Source organism: Aulonocara sp. 'chitande type north' Nkhata Bay, linkage group LG20, assembly GCF_057382095.1.
Source record: "Aulonocara sp. 'chitande type north' Nkhata Bay isolate Kocher_YH1m ecotype deep benthic linkage group LG20, A_spYH_male_GT1.1, whole genome shotgun sequence".
NCBI classification, from domain to species: domain Eukaryota; kingdom Metazoa; phylum Chordata; class Actinopteri; order Cichliformes; family Cichlidae; genus Aulonocara; species Aulonocara sp. 'chitande type north' Nkhata Bay.
In genome coordinates this window covers 21,274,743-21,290,607 of record NC_141363.1, presented here as the reverse complement: position 1 = coordinate 21,290,607, position 15,865 = coordinate 21,274,743, and the positions used below count along the sequence as shown (strand labels likewise).

Here is a 15,865-nt window from a genome sequence, read left to right as displayed (position 1 = left end):
TAATTATTCCAGAAACAAAAACATTTATTTCATAGTGGTGACTGTCCTCGCACATAATGTGCAATAACTTGTACATTGTGTGAAAGTTATTGCACAAAACACATTAAATCATATTTATATGATTTAACACAGAGCAATGAGAGAGCGAGATGGACGAGAGAAGCTGACAGAGAGGTAGGTCAGAAGAAGAGAGAGACACGGATCATCGATGTCTGCTGAGGCCCATCATTGTTATACATCTTAGATTTAAAAAAATTGTTGAAACCTGTTGTCCTTAATTAGATGGCCCCGTAGCAGCTGCCAGAGGGCAAGAGATGAAACAGGTTAAATCGAGGATGCGAGGGGTCCTTCTAAACATTTTTGGCCTTCGTGAGGCAGCAAAGGTGTACAAGCCCTGCTGGGAGGGCAGAGAGCAGCCGACAGTCTTCTTTATAGAGGGGATGTAAAAGGTCAAAATACATATATCTGGTTTGCAGAACGTCATTTCTAGAGATGTGCCTTAAAATTTGATCTGAAATGACTCGTTATTCGTCATTGATAAGATATTACAATATTTACTTCCCTTTACTGCCAAATGTGTTTCACGAATGACGCACCTCACGGTGTCCCCTAGTGGTGGCCCTGGTGCCATTCCCGAGTCAGTCCTTTATGAATTCATTTAAAGAAAGTGCTCCAAGTTAAATAATTATATAGCAAAGCAAACGTTTTAAAAATGAGAATGTGTGTTTTTCTAACGTGATAAACTTCTATTATTATGAAGTTTAAACCAGAAAAAAGGAAAAAAAACTTTGTATTTTTTTTAGCGTGAAAAGCCGAAGGAGGGCAGTGTTTCACTCATACATACGTCTGACTCCTCTTTGCTTTGCTTTCTTCTTCATGTATCAGCCCCACCCAAACAGGAAGTAGCCCCTAAACCCCCCCCCCCCCTCCCCAACACGTTAACTAACAATTTAAACGTACCTAATGAAAATTAAAACTGTAGACTAAAACAGCTTTAATTTTATTTACTGTAGAGACCTTCTTGTATACATGTATACGTGCCCACGCTAAACGTTTGTTTAATATAAGGTTTGAACATACGTTTTTTGTGTACTGTTTTATTTTGAAGGGTGCCACACCGGATGTGATGAGCTGCGTTACTTTCGTATTTGACATAGCCGTGAGTAAAAGGCGTAGCTAGTAAACACCACAGCAGACGTCCGAGGCTGAAAACACCGATTGATTAAACCCGTGCCCCGGTACATGCTAAGCCTACCGGTGTGTTTGGTTCTCCCGGTGCCGTCCGCGGTTGTCATAGTGACTGTCAGCCTCCAAAACACCAGAACTGTCGGGGCGTTAGCCAGCCAGCTAACAAGCTAGCATAGCCATCAAGACGTAGCAGCATCAGTCGCAGCTAGCATTAGCATTAGGAGCAGAAGACAAAGATGATAGCCCTTATCAACAAGCTGCTGGACTGGTTCAAGGCGCTCTTCTGGAAGGAGGAGATGGAACTGACCCTAGTTGGGCTGCAGTACTCGGGGAAGACGACCTTCGTTAATGTGATAGCGGTAAGGCTAATTTTTAACTGCTAGCAGATGTGCCAGCTGTCAGTTAGCATCTGGTTGCATCCATTGTTGTCCTGCAGCGGTGAGGTCAGCGTGTCTCCAACAGGAGTCGATAAGGTGGTTGTTAAATCAGTTTCTGCACAGAGCTGCAGCCCGACTTCATGCCCCCCCGGTGATAGAAGCTGCTAAGGCTTCGCATGAAGCCCATGATCGAGCGATAATTTATGACAACTGCTTTTACATTTGCACCGGTGGGCTTTGGACAGAAGTGAAGGCCACCCTTTGGGACTGGACTGTCATGCTTAGCCCTGTTATCAGGGCCGCTGTTGAGACTTTCATGTCTAGTGATGATGGGCGCCCCCCCCCCAAACAGCCCAACCCGACCCTGCCCAGCTCATGTCACTGACCTACCCTATCACACACTAGTCACCCCCCTGTCATACCTCATTAGCCTCCTGTGCTGCCCAGTAACATAGTTAATGATTGAGTGACCCACTAACATATATTGTCCTTAACTCAGTGAGGTTTCCTTGGTTGTCTTTTATTGATTTTGACACCATTATTGATTATTCTTATGGCTCATATTCTTTTATTGATTCACCATCAGTTTTCTGTGTGACCGATATTAGATCTGCACATGTTTTCACTTCTATTATCTTTAAGTCTGAAGATGCTTTATAAAATATGCTTTTTTCCCATAAATGCTCATCTTTCCCTTAAAAAAACTAGGAGAACAATGTTCTGTTAAGTTTATATTTACAATTTATAGATGTTCTATGTAGTTTCACTGTAGTTTTTGTTTAGGTTTAGTGTTAGCTAAGCTTGTTTGTTTGGGGGCGGGGGGGTTCAACTTTTTGGAAGCCAACTTTTTGGCCTTCATGATTTCAGACTTTTCTGTGACCTGCTGATATTTTGCAGATTCAGATTTTCTTTCTACGAAACTATAACTGAAAACATATCAAAACAAAAATCAAGCTTCAATGGTGTTTTCATAACAATGAAAATGATTAAACTTTATAATGGCCATGCTGCTGTAGCTGGCTCTGAGCTGTGGATATCCTTATTTTTCATATATATAGGTTCAAAGTAAGTGTTAAAATACAAAAGTAACACTTAGGATACTTCCTGTATGTTTTATTTTAGTGAGAACTCAATATTGTTTTTGTCTTTTCCAAAAGTCTTATTTATATTGTGGTTATCTGAACGGTTGATTCACACAAAGTGAGTAGCTAAACTTTCCAAATGAACTTTACCAGCCAGTGGATGATGTCAGAGTTACTCTCTGCACCTTTTATGATATAGTCTTTGTATAACTGTACGTTTCTTTGTGTTTTTCAGTCTGGTCAGTTCAGTGAAGACATGATTCCCACAGTCGGATTCAACATGAGGAAGATCACTAAAGGCAACGTCACCATCAAGGTCGATAGCTCCGTTTGCTGCCTTTGTCATGTGTGCTTTGTGGATTCTTTTTTTTTTTTTTTCAAATTAATTTGAAACAATAATCCATAAAACATGTATTTAGCATTATAAGGGATACAAAACAGCTGGGGGTTTTTGTTGTTTGTGTTGGGGGGGGTAGGGGTGGGCGATAGAAACTATATACGATAGAAACAATACAAATTTGGCCAACGATAGAGATTTTGACTATATCGCTCTATTGCGATAGCACATGTTGATGATGTCATCAAGCTGCGCCTGTTTTGGTCGAAAGCATCGCAACGGCTACAACCATTATCATCTGCAAATTATGGTGGGCGACAGTCATAGCAAAGAGATGAAGCACTTTTGAAATATGGGGAAAGCCAAAAACTGCGCTTCCTCCACTTCCGTAACAGTGATTCATTAATGTTGAATTCTCTCGCAGCTGCTCTGTTCCCATATTGTTGCAGTATATTAATAACTAACCTGGATGAATGATCTCAGTTGTTCTCCTGACTGAAGTTTGGACTGAAGTCCTCAATTTATAAATCATAGCAATCATTCTGGTACTTAGCATTATACACTATATGTGTCTCAGCTATTTCAGTAACCCTTTAAAAACAGCAATTTTAACAAAAATAATGATATTGGTATTATTTTTACTTTTTTATCAATATTATTTCTTTTGCCTTTTAATTTGTAGTTTATATTAAATTTGTAGTTCTCACTTAGTTTCTTCTTCCTTGTGTTTGTAGCTGTGGGATATTGGCGGTCAGCCTCGGTTCAGGAGCATGTGGGAGCGTTACTGTCGAGGAGTCAGCGCTATCGTGTAAGTCCTGGTTTCATTAACTGAGATATTCCTGACTATAGAACCTAAATGTAAAAATAAAAAGTGCAAGCCCTGAGCTGTAAAACTGCTGTGGGTATGAGTGGTCAGATTAATGAACACATGTTAGAAAAACCCTTGAAACTGATCTTTAGAAATGCAGGATTCTCATATTAACCCAGTTGTGTTGTTGAGATGTGACAGGAGCGCTGCAGTGAATGTGGGTCAGATTTATGTAACAAGAAGCACCAACGTTGGTTTGCAAATGCAGCTGAGATGCAGTAACAGTGATACTGAAAGGCTCCCAAACATTTTCATCAACCTTGATATCTTAAAATGTGAAGTTAAGCAAATTTTATTTGTCAAGTTGATGACTTTTTACACAGGTTTTCCATATACTGTATATTAACCATGGACAGTCTTAGCAATTAGTCCTTTGTCATTTTGGAGTGTTTTAGTGACTGTGTTTAGATGAGACGATGGAGTTCTTAGTTAACAGCTAATGCAAGCAATACATAAACTGTCACATTTAACACAAAGATACCTGAGATGCCCGCTGTCCTGTATTATTAGCAGATCATTGAAATAATAGAATTACTGCTGAACAGATTTTTAGACTCTTAACTTCACATAAAGTCATGATATATGTCAAATAATTTCATTAAGGGCTGCTATAGGCACAAACAACAAAACATGGTCAAGAGGCTCATTTCAGACATTGGAATCAGTTGAAGCTCCTAATTATTCTTTCTGGACCTTGATTTTCCTCTAGTGGACCTTAGAGGAACAAGAATTTTTCTCCCACTATTGTGTTGACTATTTTTCAGCCCTCGACCTTCCCACTTAATTTTTTCTTGCTTTTTGTTTTTTCCTGTTGCAGTTACATGGTGGATGCAGCAGACCCAGAGAAGATTGAAGCCTCCAAGAATGAACTCCACAACCTGCTGGACAAACCGCAGCTGCAGGGGATTCCTGTAAGAACAACAACCCAACTGACCCAAGCAGAGCCGAGCTTTCCCACTGAGCCCGACTTACACAAACACAAAGCTGATAGCGACACATGACATTGATGCACAACATGAAATGGGAACCAGCTGAACTTAGCAGAAGCTAAACAGACAGAAGAGCAGTTATCAAGCCACTAGAGGAAATGAGGGGAGAGCACATTTAAGAAATAACCAGAGTTAACTGTTTGACTTAGATCAAGCTCAGGCCTTTTCCTTATTTACGCAGGTAGTCTGCTGTTTACAGCTGCCATTTAACAAGTAAAATTAAATATTGCAATATGTTCAGCTGATTTTTGTTTCACCTGCATCTCCAGGTTTTGGTTCTGGGGAATAAGAGAGACCTACCAGGAGCTTTGGATGAGAAGGAGCTCATAGAGAGGATGTAAGTCCACGCCAACACGCTGAGTCTCACTTCTGACTCAGACCTGATGTTCCCCTGTGGAGTCGTTTGGTGCATTGGCTGTAGTATCATCACACTCAGTGTCCAAAATTAACTTTTTCACTGAATGCCTAAAAAACATCCAGTGAGCAAACATTTTTTTCTCAAGGCAAAACAACCTTTTGACGTCACATATTTTTTTCTATTTCTGTACACTTCCATACATCAATATTTGATGAATTCTAGCTCGAAAAACGAAGTTAAATTCAAAATCCTTCTGAGTGGAATACATTTTTCTTTGACCTTGTGTGTGTTTGTTTCTTATCAGGAACCTGTCGGCAATCCAGGACAGAGAGATCTGCTGCTACTCCATCTCCTGCAAAGAGAAAGACAACATTGGTACAACACAAACACACACACATGCTCATAAATTTAAAAAAACGTATGTTCTTTGTGCATTAGCCCTAAAGTTATGTTCAGAACAGTTTTGTTATTTTGTGGAAACAAAGCAAACACATCATTACATTTCCATGCCAAATTGAAGTTTCTGGCAAAAACCTAAAGGTCAACCAGCAAAACACTCAGTGTCTGTTAAATTGCACAAACATGTGTACGTGTGTTTGGCTGATAACTTTTGTCTCTGGACGCAGTGAAATCCCTGAGAAACATTAATGAGACCACAGAGACAAGAGGTTTGTTCAGAACACAGTGCAGATAGCCGATCCTTAACTTTGGTTTCCATTAAGACACGTGCTATGCATGCGTAAACCACAGAAACAATAGGTTGTGATGGTAAGCTGTTAAAAAATGGTTTGATTTTGTCACTTTAAATGAACGAGTAAATTTCATTCATCATTTAACAAGAATTTATGTGGACATCAAAGGATGTTGCAGTTGCTTTCATAGTGCTGTCGGGCTATTGAAAAAAAGCACTATGAAAGAGTTTGTATAGACAATTATTACCAAAAAAGAATAGAAAAACTGTCAGTATTAATGAATATAATATATTAATTATAGATCTTCATATTTATTTTATCCATCCATCAATCCCTTCTCTCACGTTTATCCAGTTCAGGGTCGCGGGGCCACTGGAGCCCATCTCAACTGTGTGAATGTGAGAAAAAGAAAGCTTTGACTTCTTATGAAAGCACATTGGGGACCTTATTTCTCACAGTCCCATTAGCATCCCTGTAATATGTCTGACACAAGTTTTTACATCTCAGTTATTAACTACGAAACATCAAGTGCTGAGAAGTATCATGAAACCAATTATTTCTTACTCGTTTTGTAAATGATATAGTAGTTGATGATGAGTCTGTTTATCAGGCTAAGGTGGAGTCAGAACAACAAAAGAAAACACATGTAGGAAGAAAGCGACTGGTGACTTCAGGCTGTAGGCGTTCAAAGACTCCAATATATTATAATCAAATATAATATATATTTGCACATTACCATATTCAGTACAAAGTTTGCCCCCTTTAACTTCAGATTAAACACCATTATAATCAAAAGAAGGTTGATGGTCCCATCCACAGTCATTTATTTTTACCAGTATGGCTCATTTATGGGACATCCACACCCTTTCTGGCAACGGCCTGAATGGAGGAACTGGGGATGTAAAGTGGCTTGCAGATGAGCAGCTGTGGGCCGGCTGGAGCAGCTTAACCAGCTCACTCTGTATATGAGATGTGTCAGCTTAGAAGAGCTGAGCCATCAACAGTCTGAGCTTACATCATGGCCAGCCTGAAGGGTACACGGTTTTCAATTAGTGTTTACACATATAAAACTTGTTAAAGAAACGAGCTTCAAGCCAAGAGCTAAAACTGAAAGTTGCTCTTTACTTTTCTTTTCTTCTCTGATTTCTGTTCAAGCGCCTCTATGCAATGCTGACATCACATCTCTCTCTGCAGACATCACTCTTCAGTGGTTGATCCAACACTCCAGGACTAAGAGGAGTTCCTGAGAAATGACACATTCCCAACAGTACAGGCCAAGCCCACCTACCCCAATACCCCCCAGCTATCCTCTCTGTCATCTACCCCTCTTAATACCGCCTAGCCCCAGTTACCTGATCCCTCTACACCTTTGGATGCACTGATACCTCTTTGTTTTTTGATGAAGTATCACAGCAGGTTGAACACATAAGAAACCAAAGCAAAGCCACGGCTACAGAATTTCCCCGTGTGCACTGATGCAGCCAAAATCAGCACAAGCCCAAAATGGCCCAAACAAACAACCATTTTGTTTCAATAAGCAAACTTTGGGCTGCTTGCCTGCATCTGCAGAAGGATCTAGATGGTCCATTTCTGGTTCTTCAAAGCATTATTCAAAGAAGCATTATGTAGAGAACCGACCTGTATTGTTCATGTATGAAGGCAGACACATTAAAACCTGTAAGTACTGTGCATGATTGCATGGTAAAAGACGACTGACAGCAGGAAAAGTGGTATCTGTGCATCTTTACAGATTCGCACAACAGCCGCCATCATTACCTGATTTTAAACGATCAAATGTTTTTCAGCCATTTTTAGTCTTAATGATCAGGAGAAGCTGTTATTTTCGATTAATGGCCACAAAGACACATGTTAAGCATTATTAGCTGGTTAATGAGCGGCTGTTTTGTGCATCTTTCCTAAAGATTTCCCATGAGCCTTTTCAGCCCCCTCCAAATGCCATCACCACAAATCATTTATTTCTTCTCGTCTTTCTCCCATTTTCCCGTTCTACCTCCATATCTTCCATCCTTCGTATAATCCTGAGAACCTCCTCTTCTTCCTCCTCCGTCTGTTGCAAACTGCTCCTCCACTGTATTCCCTCTCTGTTCCCTTTCTTTTCTTTTGGATGTTACCTTCGTTCTGTCCTTCCTTGTCACCAAGCCCCGCCCCTCGCCGTCTCCTCTCTCTCTCTTGCGGAGTGAGGAGTTAAATACCTTTTTATTGCACTGTTAATTTTGTTTTTTGTAAGATATTAATAATGAGAATAATGTTAATAATCTTATTGTGACATAACCTGATCTGTCCAGACTTAAGGAAATGGTACTTTAACTGAAGAAGTGTTTATGTTCATATCTCTGTAATAAGCTTTTTATTTTCTATTTGTTTTTTTGCTTCTTTCTTTTTTTTATTGTCGTTTTTTTTTTTTTTTTTTTACTTCATAAGTCGAATATGGTTGTCTAACTAGACTAGTGTTTACTGCTCTGAAATGTCTGCTGATTGGACAGCGGGGGTCATGTGATTACATGCAGCTATCACATCATGTTGGCCAAAATGAAACCGTGTAGTTTGCTTGACTTGGAGAAACCCTCACGTATCAGATTTTTATTTTGAAGCTGATCAATTTACAAGTTTTTATACACATATTTATTCACCTTATTAATACCTCACATCAGATTTGACAACGTGTTATTTATAATCACCACAAGATGGCATCATAAGTATCGCCCATATTTGTTCATCTGACTGCAAATATGGATTAAAAATTATTTGTCATTTTGTGCACAGAAAGGTCTGAAAATGATCAAATTCCATCGAATGAACATAAACAGAATTGAACTGAAATTGGAAAGAACTAAAGTTTTCACCAGAAACTGGACATAATTGCCAGTTTTTATTATTTTAAAATCCAAACAATATTCCTGTTCACTTTTTTAATATCCTGTTCATAATTAGAATTAAGTCATTATACAAATGAACTAAAATCAGGACCTGGTTAAGAAAGTTAAAAATTCAGTTTACTCTTTATTTCCCAGTTTGGATCACACGTTTTGGAAATGAGTCTTTCACATTTACTTGCATAGTTATATTTGTGTCTTTTTGGTCATAGTTTTGCATATTAAGTCTTGAAATGGATGCGTTTTCTACAAATCATGCACACATAAATGCACACATCGTTTCTTTTGACACTTGGGAGCCGTGAGCGTCTACATAAACTCTCTACAGCAAACGTTTGTGTATATATTGAAAACAACAAGAGGACTTTCTTTTGGGTGTTGCTGGTATCAAAATGATGCTACACAGATATCACTTTACTCTTATTTGTATAATTTATATTTATATGTTCAGTTGGTGCTCAGTTAGCTGGACTTGACCTGCAGGCTAATGTTGAACCTTTAGGTGTTGAGGCACAGTGTTGACAAGTTATCATATAATTATGTCAGGTCACAGAAGGTGGTTGAAGGTCTCTCTCCCAAAATGGTTTCCATAACGTAGCACTGGAACACGCTTAACATTAACATTGTTTAGGCATGCCACGTCACCCGTTTGTCTCATTTGGATTTCATTTTGGTCAACTCCTGTTGGATCACATGACATCCTGGTCCTGACAGCAGCCAATCAGACAGGAAAAGGAAGAAGCATTACGTGTTTGTTCTGTAATTTGGTTGCTTTGCTTAAATGTGGTCAGACTGCTTTACACTGTCGCGACGAATAAGGTTAGTCTGCCTTAAGATTTTAGGTAAAGCCTGTGTTCCTGTGACACAAACATATAGATCGGTAAATATTGTTGAAATTGGGGGGAAAAAACAGGATTCAAACAGCCCACTTTGCTAACATTTTCTTGGAAATCCAGCCAAACCTTTTTTTTAGATACCCTGCTAACAACCAGCAACACAAACTAATCTCAACACCTCTTGTAGCAGTGCAGTCACAGGAGGTCAAGTGGTTCTCTTAAAAGTGCTTGATTCGTCGAAAACATCAGTTTTAATTCAAAATATTCAATTTACAGTCTTAAATATCACCTTAAATGGTGATTGTTAAGAATGCTGTTGGCCCAGCTGAAAATCTCTAGAATGGAAGTTCCAACAATAAAAGATTGTGCTTCCAAGGAACTCCACAGATCACGGATCATGTATGCTTCTGAGAGGTTTGCTTGGTAGACGTATGACACTGAACTCTTAAAAATGCCGACTCAGGAAATCGAGATTGAATGTCAGAGGGTGCAAGATGCATGCTCCCACGCCAAAAAACTACGACTGAACTCTAGTTTTTAGCAACTCTGTTCAAAAGCCCTGAGAAAATTAGCTAAGCGCTCCGCACTGGAGGCTTGAGACAGTGCAGCCCTTTGAAGTTGAAATCCGAGCAACTCCGTGCAAAACTTAGAAGAATGTGAGGTTAAAGTTATACAGATATTATTATCAGTGGTATCGCTAAATCTGCAGTTTGGCCTTCTTTATCCCGACAGTGAAAAGCTGCTTATTTCTCAACAACCGCCCAGAGCCAGCGATCTGAAGGAGCTGTGTTCGTGAGCTGGCAGCCCCAGTAGGTGCAGCATTTTCATAACCAACCAATAGTAAGCACAACCAGCGCTAGAAAAGAGAAAACTGAATCTCCCTCAGCCTCAGAAAGCTCTGTTTGCTCTCCAGCTGCTCCAGGTTTCAGGTTCTGGTGTTTTCTAAACCAGACAACAGTTTCTGACTTTGTCCACTCGAGATCTATCAAGCCAGCAAAGTCTTTTCTTCTTTTTTTTCGGTTTAGTTATTGGAGCCATCAGACAGACTTATCTGCAGAGGGGAATTTACAGTAGAGTCTCTCCGTCTTTTACTTTTTATTTGGGAAAATGGACAGTCTATACCTGAACAGTGGAGATTCATAGTTTCAGTTCCACCTCGGCTCGTAAACTCTGACATTCACCAGCCACTTTGACTAGTTTACCAGCCTGCCAAGAGTCCATTAAGACAGATCAGCACCATTCAACAACAGCTGTTGGTTCTTTTTTGTCCTTGTTATTCTGAATGTGTGAAACTTGAAATCCCCCTGCAGGTCTGCTCTGATTGGCTCTGGCCTCTTCTGTTTGCATGCTAAGGACAGGAATTATATATCTGTGGGACCTGATGATGTAAATGCATATTCTGGTGTAACTTTACCATAAAATGGCCTTAATCCAGTGTGTCAACTTGAGTATTACCGTCAGAAAAGTAATGCAAGTGCACAAGGGGAGATGAAGGTAAAACAGTGCAATAAAGTATTGACATGTGCTTAAATATTGTGTTTTTATGACTGAGGAGAATCACACAAAGCTTGCAGTGCTTTTCCTACAGGTGAATACACTGGAATATGGTCACTGGGATAGAAAGTTTGACCTGATTTTTGCTTTTTTGGGTTTTTTTTATATATGGCAGATAATCTAGTGAAGACCAGTGATCCTGCATGTGCAAAACAATTGTGCAGGATGTGTTGTAAAATGTTTCATGGTCATCCTGTGCGCTTGCGTTCAGAAAGCTGTCAAGATTTTTGCATAAATCAGCAGCAAAAACCTGAAAAATCCACACCCTAAAACATGTAAATAGTAACAGTGTTGCACTTTTCAAACCAAGCTTTTTGTTAATCTTTCAAAAATTACTGCAGATACGTGTGCACCCAGTACTGCAAATCCTTTTCATCAGGTTTATAATTTTACATTTTTTTTGCAACTTATTGATTTATTATAAGTGAAACAGCTTTCACACCACTTCAACCACTTTAAGAGTTAACATTGCAACCTTCAAGAAAGAGAAACGTACCAAAACAAAGTAAACTAAAATTCAGCGATGCCCTAAGGTTTTGGTTTTTGGTTTTAAGTGAAGCCGACTCTAAAGAACAAAACGCGAAGCGTCTCTGCTCTGATGCTGACTGGATTCTTTGTGCTCATGCTGCTGATTCTGTTGTTTTGTGTGTCAGAGTTTGCACATGCAGGATGATCACAGTGAGACAGCCTGTCATTTTGAACCTGTTTGTACATTATTGGTTAATTAAGTTGATATAATGTGTTTTAATAGAAACATGCTTGTGTATGATACTAATTAAAAACTATGGCGAAAAGTGATACGTTACTTTTTTTTTAACCACATTTTATTATATTTGTTTGTAGATAGATAGATCCAACTATAAATAAGAATCCATAGAGTAAGTAATCCTCTAGGTCTGCCTTGAGTTTGCTCACGGTGCAATCAGACATTGTCTGAGCGAAGGTAATTAAATATCGAGCTTTAAGGGGAGCATTACTTTTTTCTTTATTTTGTAATTATTTATTAGCCTAAACAGGTACAAAATACGGCGTAACTGTAAAATTAAAAAACTTTTACTACACAGTTGACTGAGAGCTTCAGACTATAAACAAACTGTCAAATTCAGAACTGACTGAGCCAATCAGGGAGCAGTATTGTCTGTGACATGTTGGAAGAAACCAGTATATCTGATGGAAAATCGATGTGAAATTGAGCTGCAGTATTACTGATGAGACAGCAGGGGGCAGTGTGTCATGTCAGTTAATGTGTCTGAAGAGTGTGTGTGTGTGTGTGTGTGTGTGTGTGTGTGTGTGTGTGTGTGTGTGTGTGTGTGTGTGTGTGTGTGTGTGTGTGTGTGTGTGTGTGTTAGTGTTAGGTCAGCTTTCGGGTCAAATTCAGACTAATTTGTCACTTGAGCAGCTGAGCTCAGCTGCTCTATGACAAGCATGATTGCAGTGAGACTGAAGGCTGTGAGCTGCTCTGACGCTGCAGACCACAGAGAAACAACCGAAAACAGCAGTCAGACAGCAGATGTTGGCACAACTGATGTGAAATGTATCTGCTGCTGTATTTGTACACTGAGACAGTTCCCACGATAAAATAAATGACTTGTGGTCAACACTCATTATAATTCCCAACACATTACAGGGCTGACATACTGGAGGTATCGGAGATTTATAGCAGTTAAGGTGATTAATGATTAAAAAGACATTAATGATTAATCCAGAGGAAAAATGTGAGATGGTGTAACTGCCAGAAGATGTTTTGTAGGTTTGCTGTAGTACCCTCTACTGCCACTAGGTGACGCCACTTACTGTTTAATAAGAGGGCAATAAAGGGAATTTTACTGGTAAATAGCTGCTGTCAATGGCAAACTAAGAAGTTAAACATCTTTATTTTTCTCTCTTTTTTACTTTAGTTTTGAATGATCGAAACTAACTGAAAGTCACTCACTTGACTTTCAGTGGACTAATGACAGCTAACGCTAGCTTTCCCATTAGAGCAGATACATTCCTAAATATCTTATGTAGAAAATTCCTGTGTTAAGAGCGCAGACAACATAAAACATCTGGGTTGGAAAAATGAAGCCAACGAGGAAGTGCCTTAAACTTGCTTTCTATCCTTAACCCTGCATTCTCTGTGATGGCCAGCAGAGGGCGACTCCCCTGGTTGCAGACAGTTTTATAGACGTCTATGCTCATTGTCCTAAATAAACACTTTCCTTGCGAGATTATGGGTTCCAGCTCTAGTTTGAACATGAAGTTCATTTTATAAATTATTGTATGATGGATGGACATTCAACAAAGCTCTTAGTTTGAAGCATGTCGAATCCCTCCAGCACGGCCTCCCGAGGAATGTATGGTTGCATCACGCCAGCAACTCTCTTTCCATTCAGGGTTTTATTTTGGTGGGTAAGTGACAGTTTAGAGGAGAGAAAAAGCAGTGTGGAGCTCCGTTTTCTCAGCGATTCAAAAGCAGACGGACAAAAAAAGCAGAAGAAAAGAAGCTGAAAGGGAAAAAAGGAAAACGCTGGTCATTTGGTCATTTGGTTGTGACGTGATCGCACTGATAAAAACTCCCAACTAAGTCTAACCTTATCCTCATTTCTCCTTCTCTGCATCCATCCATTCCTCTCTCCGCAGACCCTCCCTCCATTTTTTTCTCTGAGCTACTTGTCGACAAGTGGGCAAAACTTCTCTTTCATAGTGTGAAGTGTCTGTGTGTGTGTGTGTGTGTGCAACTACTTTTATACCAATCGACAAAGAAGCAGGCCTCACAGTTTCCTGTCTGCAGTACAAGGTGGTCCCACCAGTGTGTGTGTGTGCATGTATTTGTTTCCAGTGAGAGTCAACCCAGCTCTCCATCGGGGACCCCGTCCTTGTAGCCATGGCAACGGTATTCCCCTCCTCCTCTTAACTCCTTTCCTCATCAGTTTTCCCACAGAACAAAACCAACATTGTGCTCCTGGTTTTGTGTGTGTGTGTGTGTGTGTGTGTGTGTGTGTGTGTGTGTGTGTGTGTGTGTGTGTGTGTGTGTGTGTGTGTGTGTGAGCGCGTGTGCGCGCGTGTATGCATGCATGAGACATTCAGGTCAGATTAGTTTGTGTTCATTGAGCTTGGACTCGAAGACACACAAATGAACGCACACATCCTCACACATACACACTTGTTGCTCTTCATTCACTCGGCCTCATCTTGGCGATAAGAGGGCCAAGATTCACACACACTTTTCCAGAGAAGTTCTCCATATCAGTGGATTTCACACGGGGAGCGCGAGGTTGCCTTTTCAGATGCAAAGTAATGAGGACGACAGAGAAACCTTTTTATGTTGCATGCACCAAACCGATCGAGCATTTTTTATGTTTGTTTCCAAAACTCTAAATTTATGAGTCAGCTCAATACCTGAGAGTGATTAGTGACCAATAATGAACTGCAGGACATTTGTCCTATCATGTGGAGCTTCTGAATTCTGCTGCAAACACTTATGTTTATGCTGTTTAAAAGGTCCACTGTGAGGGCTCAGAGCTTTATCATAAGCCGTATACACTGCTGGGCCAGAAAAAAAAGCATTGATATTTTATTGGCATGCATTCATGTTGGCATTGTTTAAATAAGCTCATGCAATGTCACAATATTTAATTCTGTCCAGTGTTTCTTTCATTTTTCACTGAGAGCTTGTATTGATAATAGCAGGGGTCAGATCACTGCTTCAAGCTTCTGCAGCGCGTCTCAAAGATTGTCAGCAGGGTTACGGTTACTCTGTCGACTGGTGGCCAGTCACTGTGTAAAAAAACTGATATCTTACTAGCTGTGATAGATGCATCACTTCATCAGTGTTTCTTCTTCTTATCCAAGGATGCCCATCACTCTGGAAGAGAGTAAATCATCAGACCTGGTGACCCTTCTGAATTACTCCAGAGTTCAGTCTTTCTGACAAGTCGAAGCCATTTTTTTTTATCATTAGCCATTCTTTGTCACATTATGTGTGAAAATGCTTTTGTTTTCACTTTGAGACAGAGCTGTGAGTTCCACTGTTGATTTGTTATCGTCTGATTTTCCTCAAACGTTTAAGTGATCATGTTTACTGAAGATTCTGGCATGTGATGGTTCACTGCATCCTTCCAGGTTTTAAAAATGCTTTGGACCATTTTTAACCCTGCGTTACTAGTGTCAAACATCTGCTTAGTTTTTTACTTTTACTTAATTTTATGCTCACGAAACACAGTAGCATCTTTTCTGACACCACAAGATTAGACGCCTTCAATGGACTGATGAATTTTGTTGTTTTGGTTTGGATTCATTTAAAGTAAATGTGGCCAAGCTAATGGGAGCCTTTGTTTTTGGATTAGAAGACTAAACATTAAGATATAAAGTACCAGGTGTGTGTGTGTGCGTGTGTGCGTGTGTGTGTGTGTGTGCGTGCGTGCGTGTGCGTGCGCGCGCGCGCGTGTGTGTGCCCGTGTGTGTGTGCGTGTGTGTGTGCGTGCGTGCGTGCGCAAAAGGCCCCAACAGTGCTAGCACAGTTGAGAGGTCCAGTTTGGTGGAGCTGAGCCCAGCAGACACTGATCTGCTAAAACTCTGCATCTCAAGATCTGGCAACCAAAGAGAAGTAATTCCCAACGCCATCATCCAGATGAGTGCGATACAGGAAACCTCCCACAGCTGTTATAAAGAAGGAAACTAGCCATAGTTTTTTAACACTGTACAGTTG

General features: G+C 40.1%; 1 protein-coding gene across 1 annotated transcript; it reads left to right on the top strand.

Annotated features, from left to right (window-relative positions):
- The first annotated feature begins 1,132 nt into the window (after positions 1-1,132).
- On the top strand, positions 1,133-11,990 carry LOC147305544 (ADP-ribosylation factor-like protein 8A). The gene is made up of 7 exons (XM_086277264.1): positions 1,133-1,547; positions 2,883-2,963; positions 3,719-3,792; positions 4,670-4,763; positions 5,111-5,178; positions 5,504-5,574; positions 7,086-11,990. The coding sequence occupies exons 1-7, from the start codon at positions 1,425-1,427 to the stop codon at positions 7,136-7,138; spliced, it is 564 nt and encodes a 187-aa protein (XP_086133390.1). The 5' UTR covers positions 1,133-1,424; the 3' UTR covers positions 7,139-11,990.
- The last annotated feature ends 3,875 nt before the right edge of the window (positions 11,991-15,865 follow it).

What these genes read in the sequence shown, in the direction of transcription:
- LOC147305544 (XM_086277264.1), top strand. Translation starts at nt 1,425, where the DNA reads ATGATAGCCCTTATCAACAAGCTGCTGGACTGGTTCAAGGCGCTCTTC. An exon ending in CGAGGAGTCAGCGCTATCGT is followed by an intron (nt 3,793 to 4,669) that starts GTAAGTCCTGGT and finishes TTCCTGTTGCAG; the next exon opens with TTACATGGTGGATGCAGCAG. An exon ending in CGCAGCTGCAGGGGATTCCT is followed by an intron (nt 4,764 to 5,110) that starts GTAAGAACAACA and finishes CTGCATCTCCAG; the next exon opens with GTTTTGGTTCTGGGGAATAA.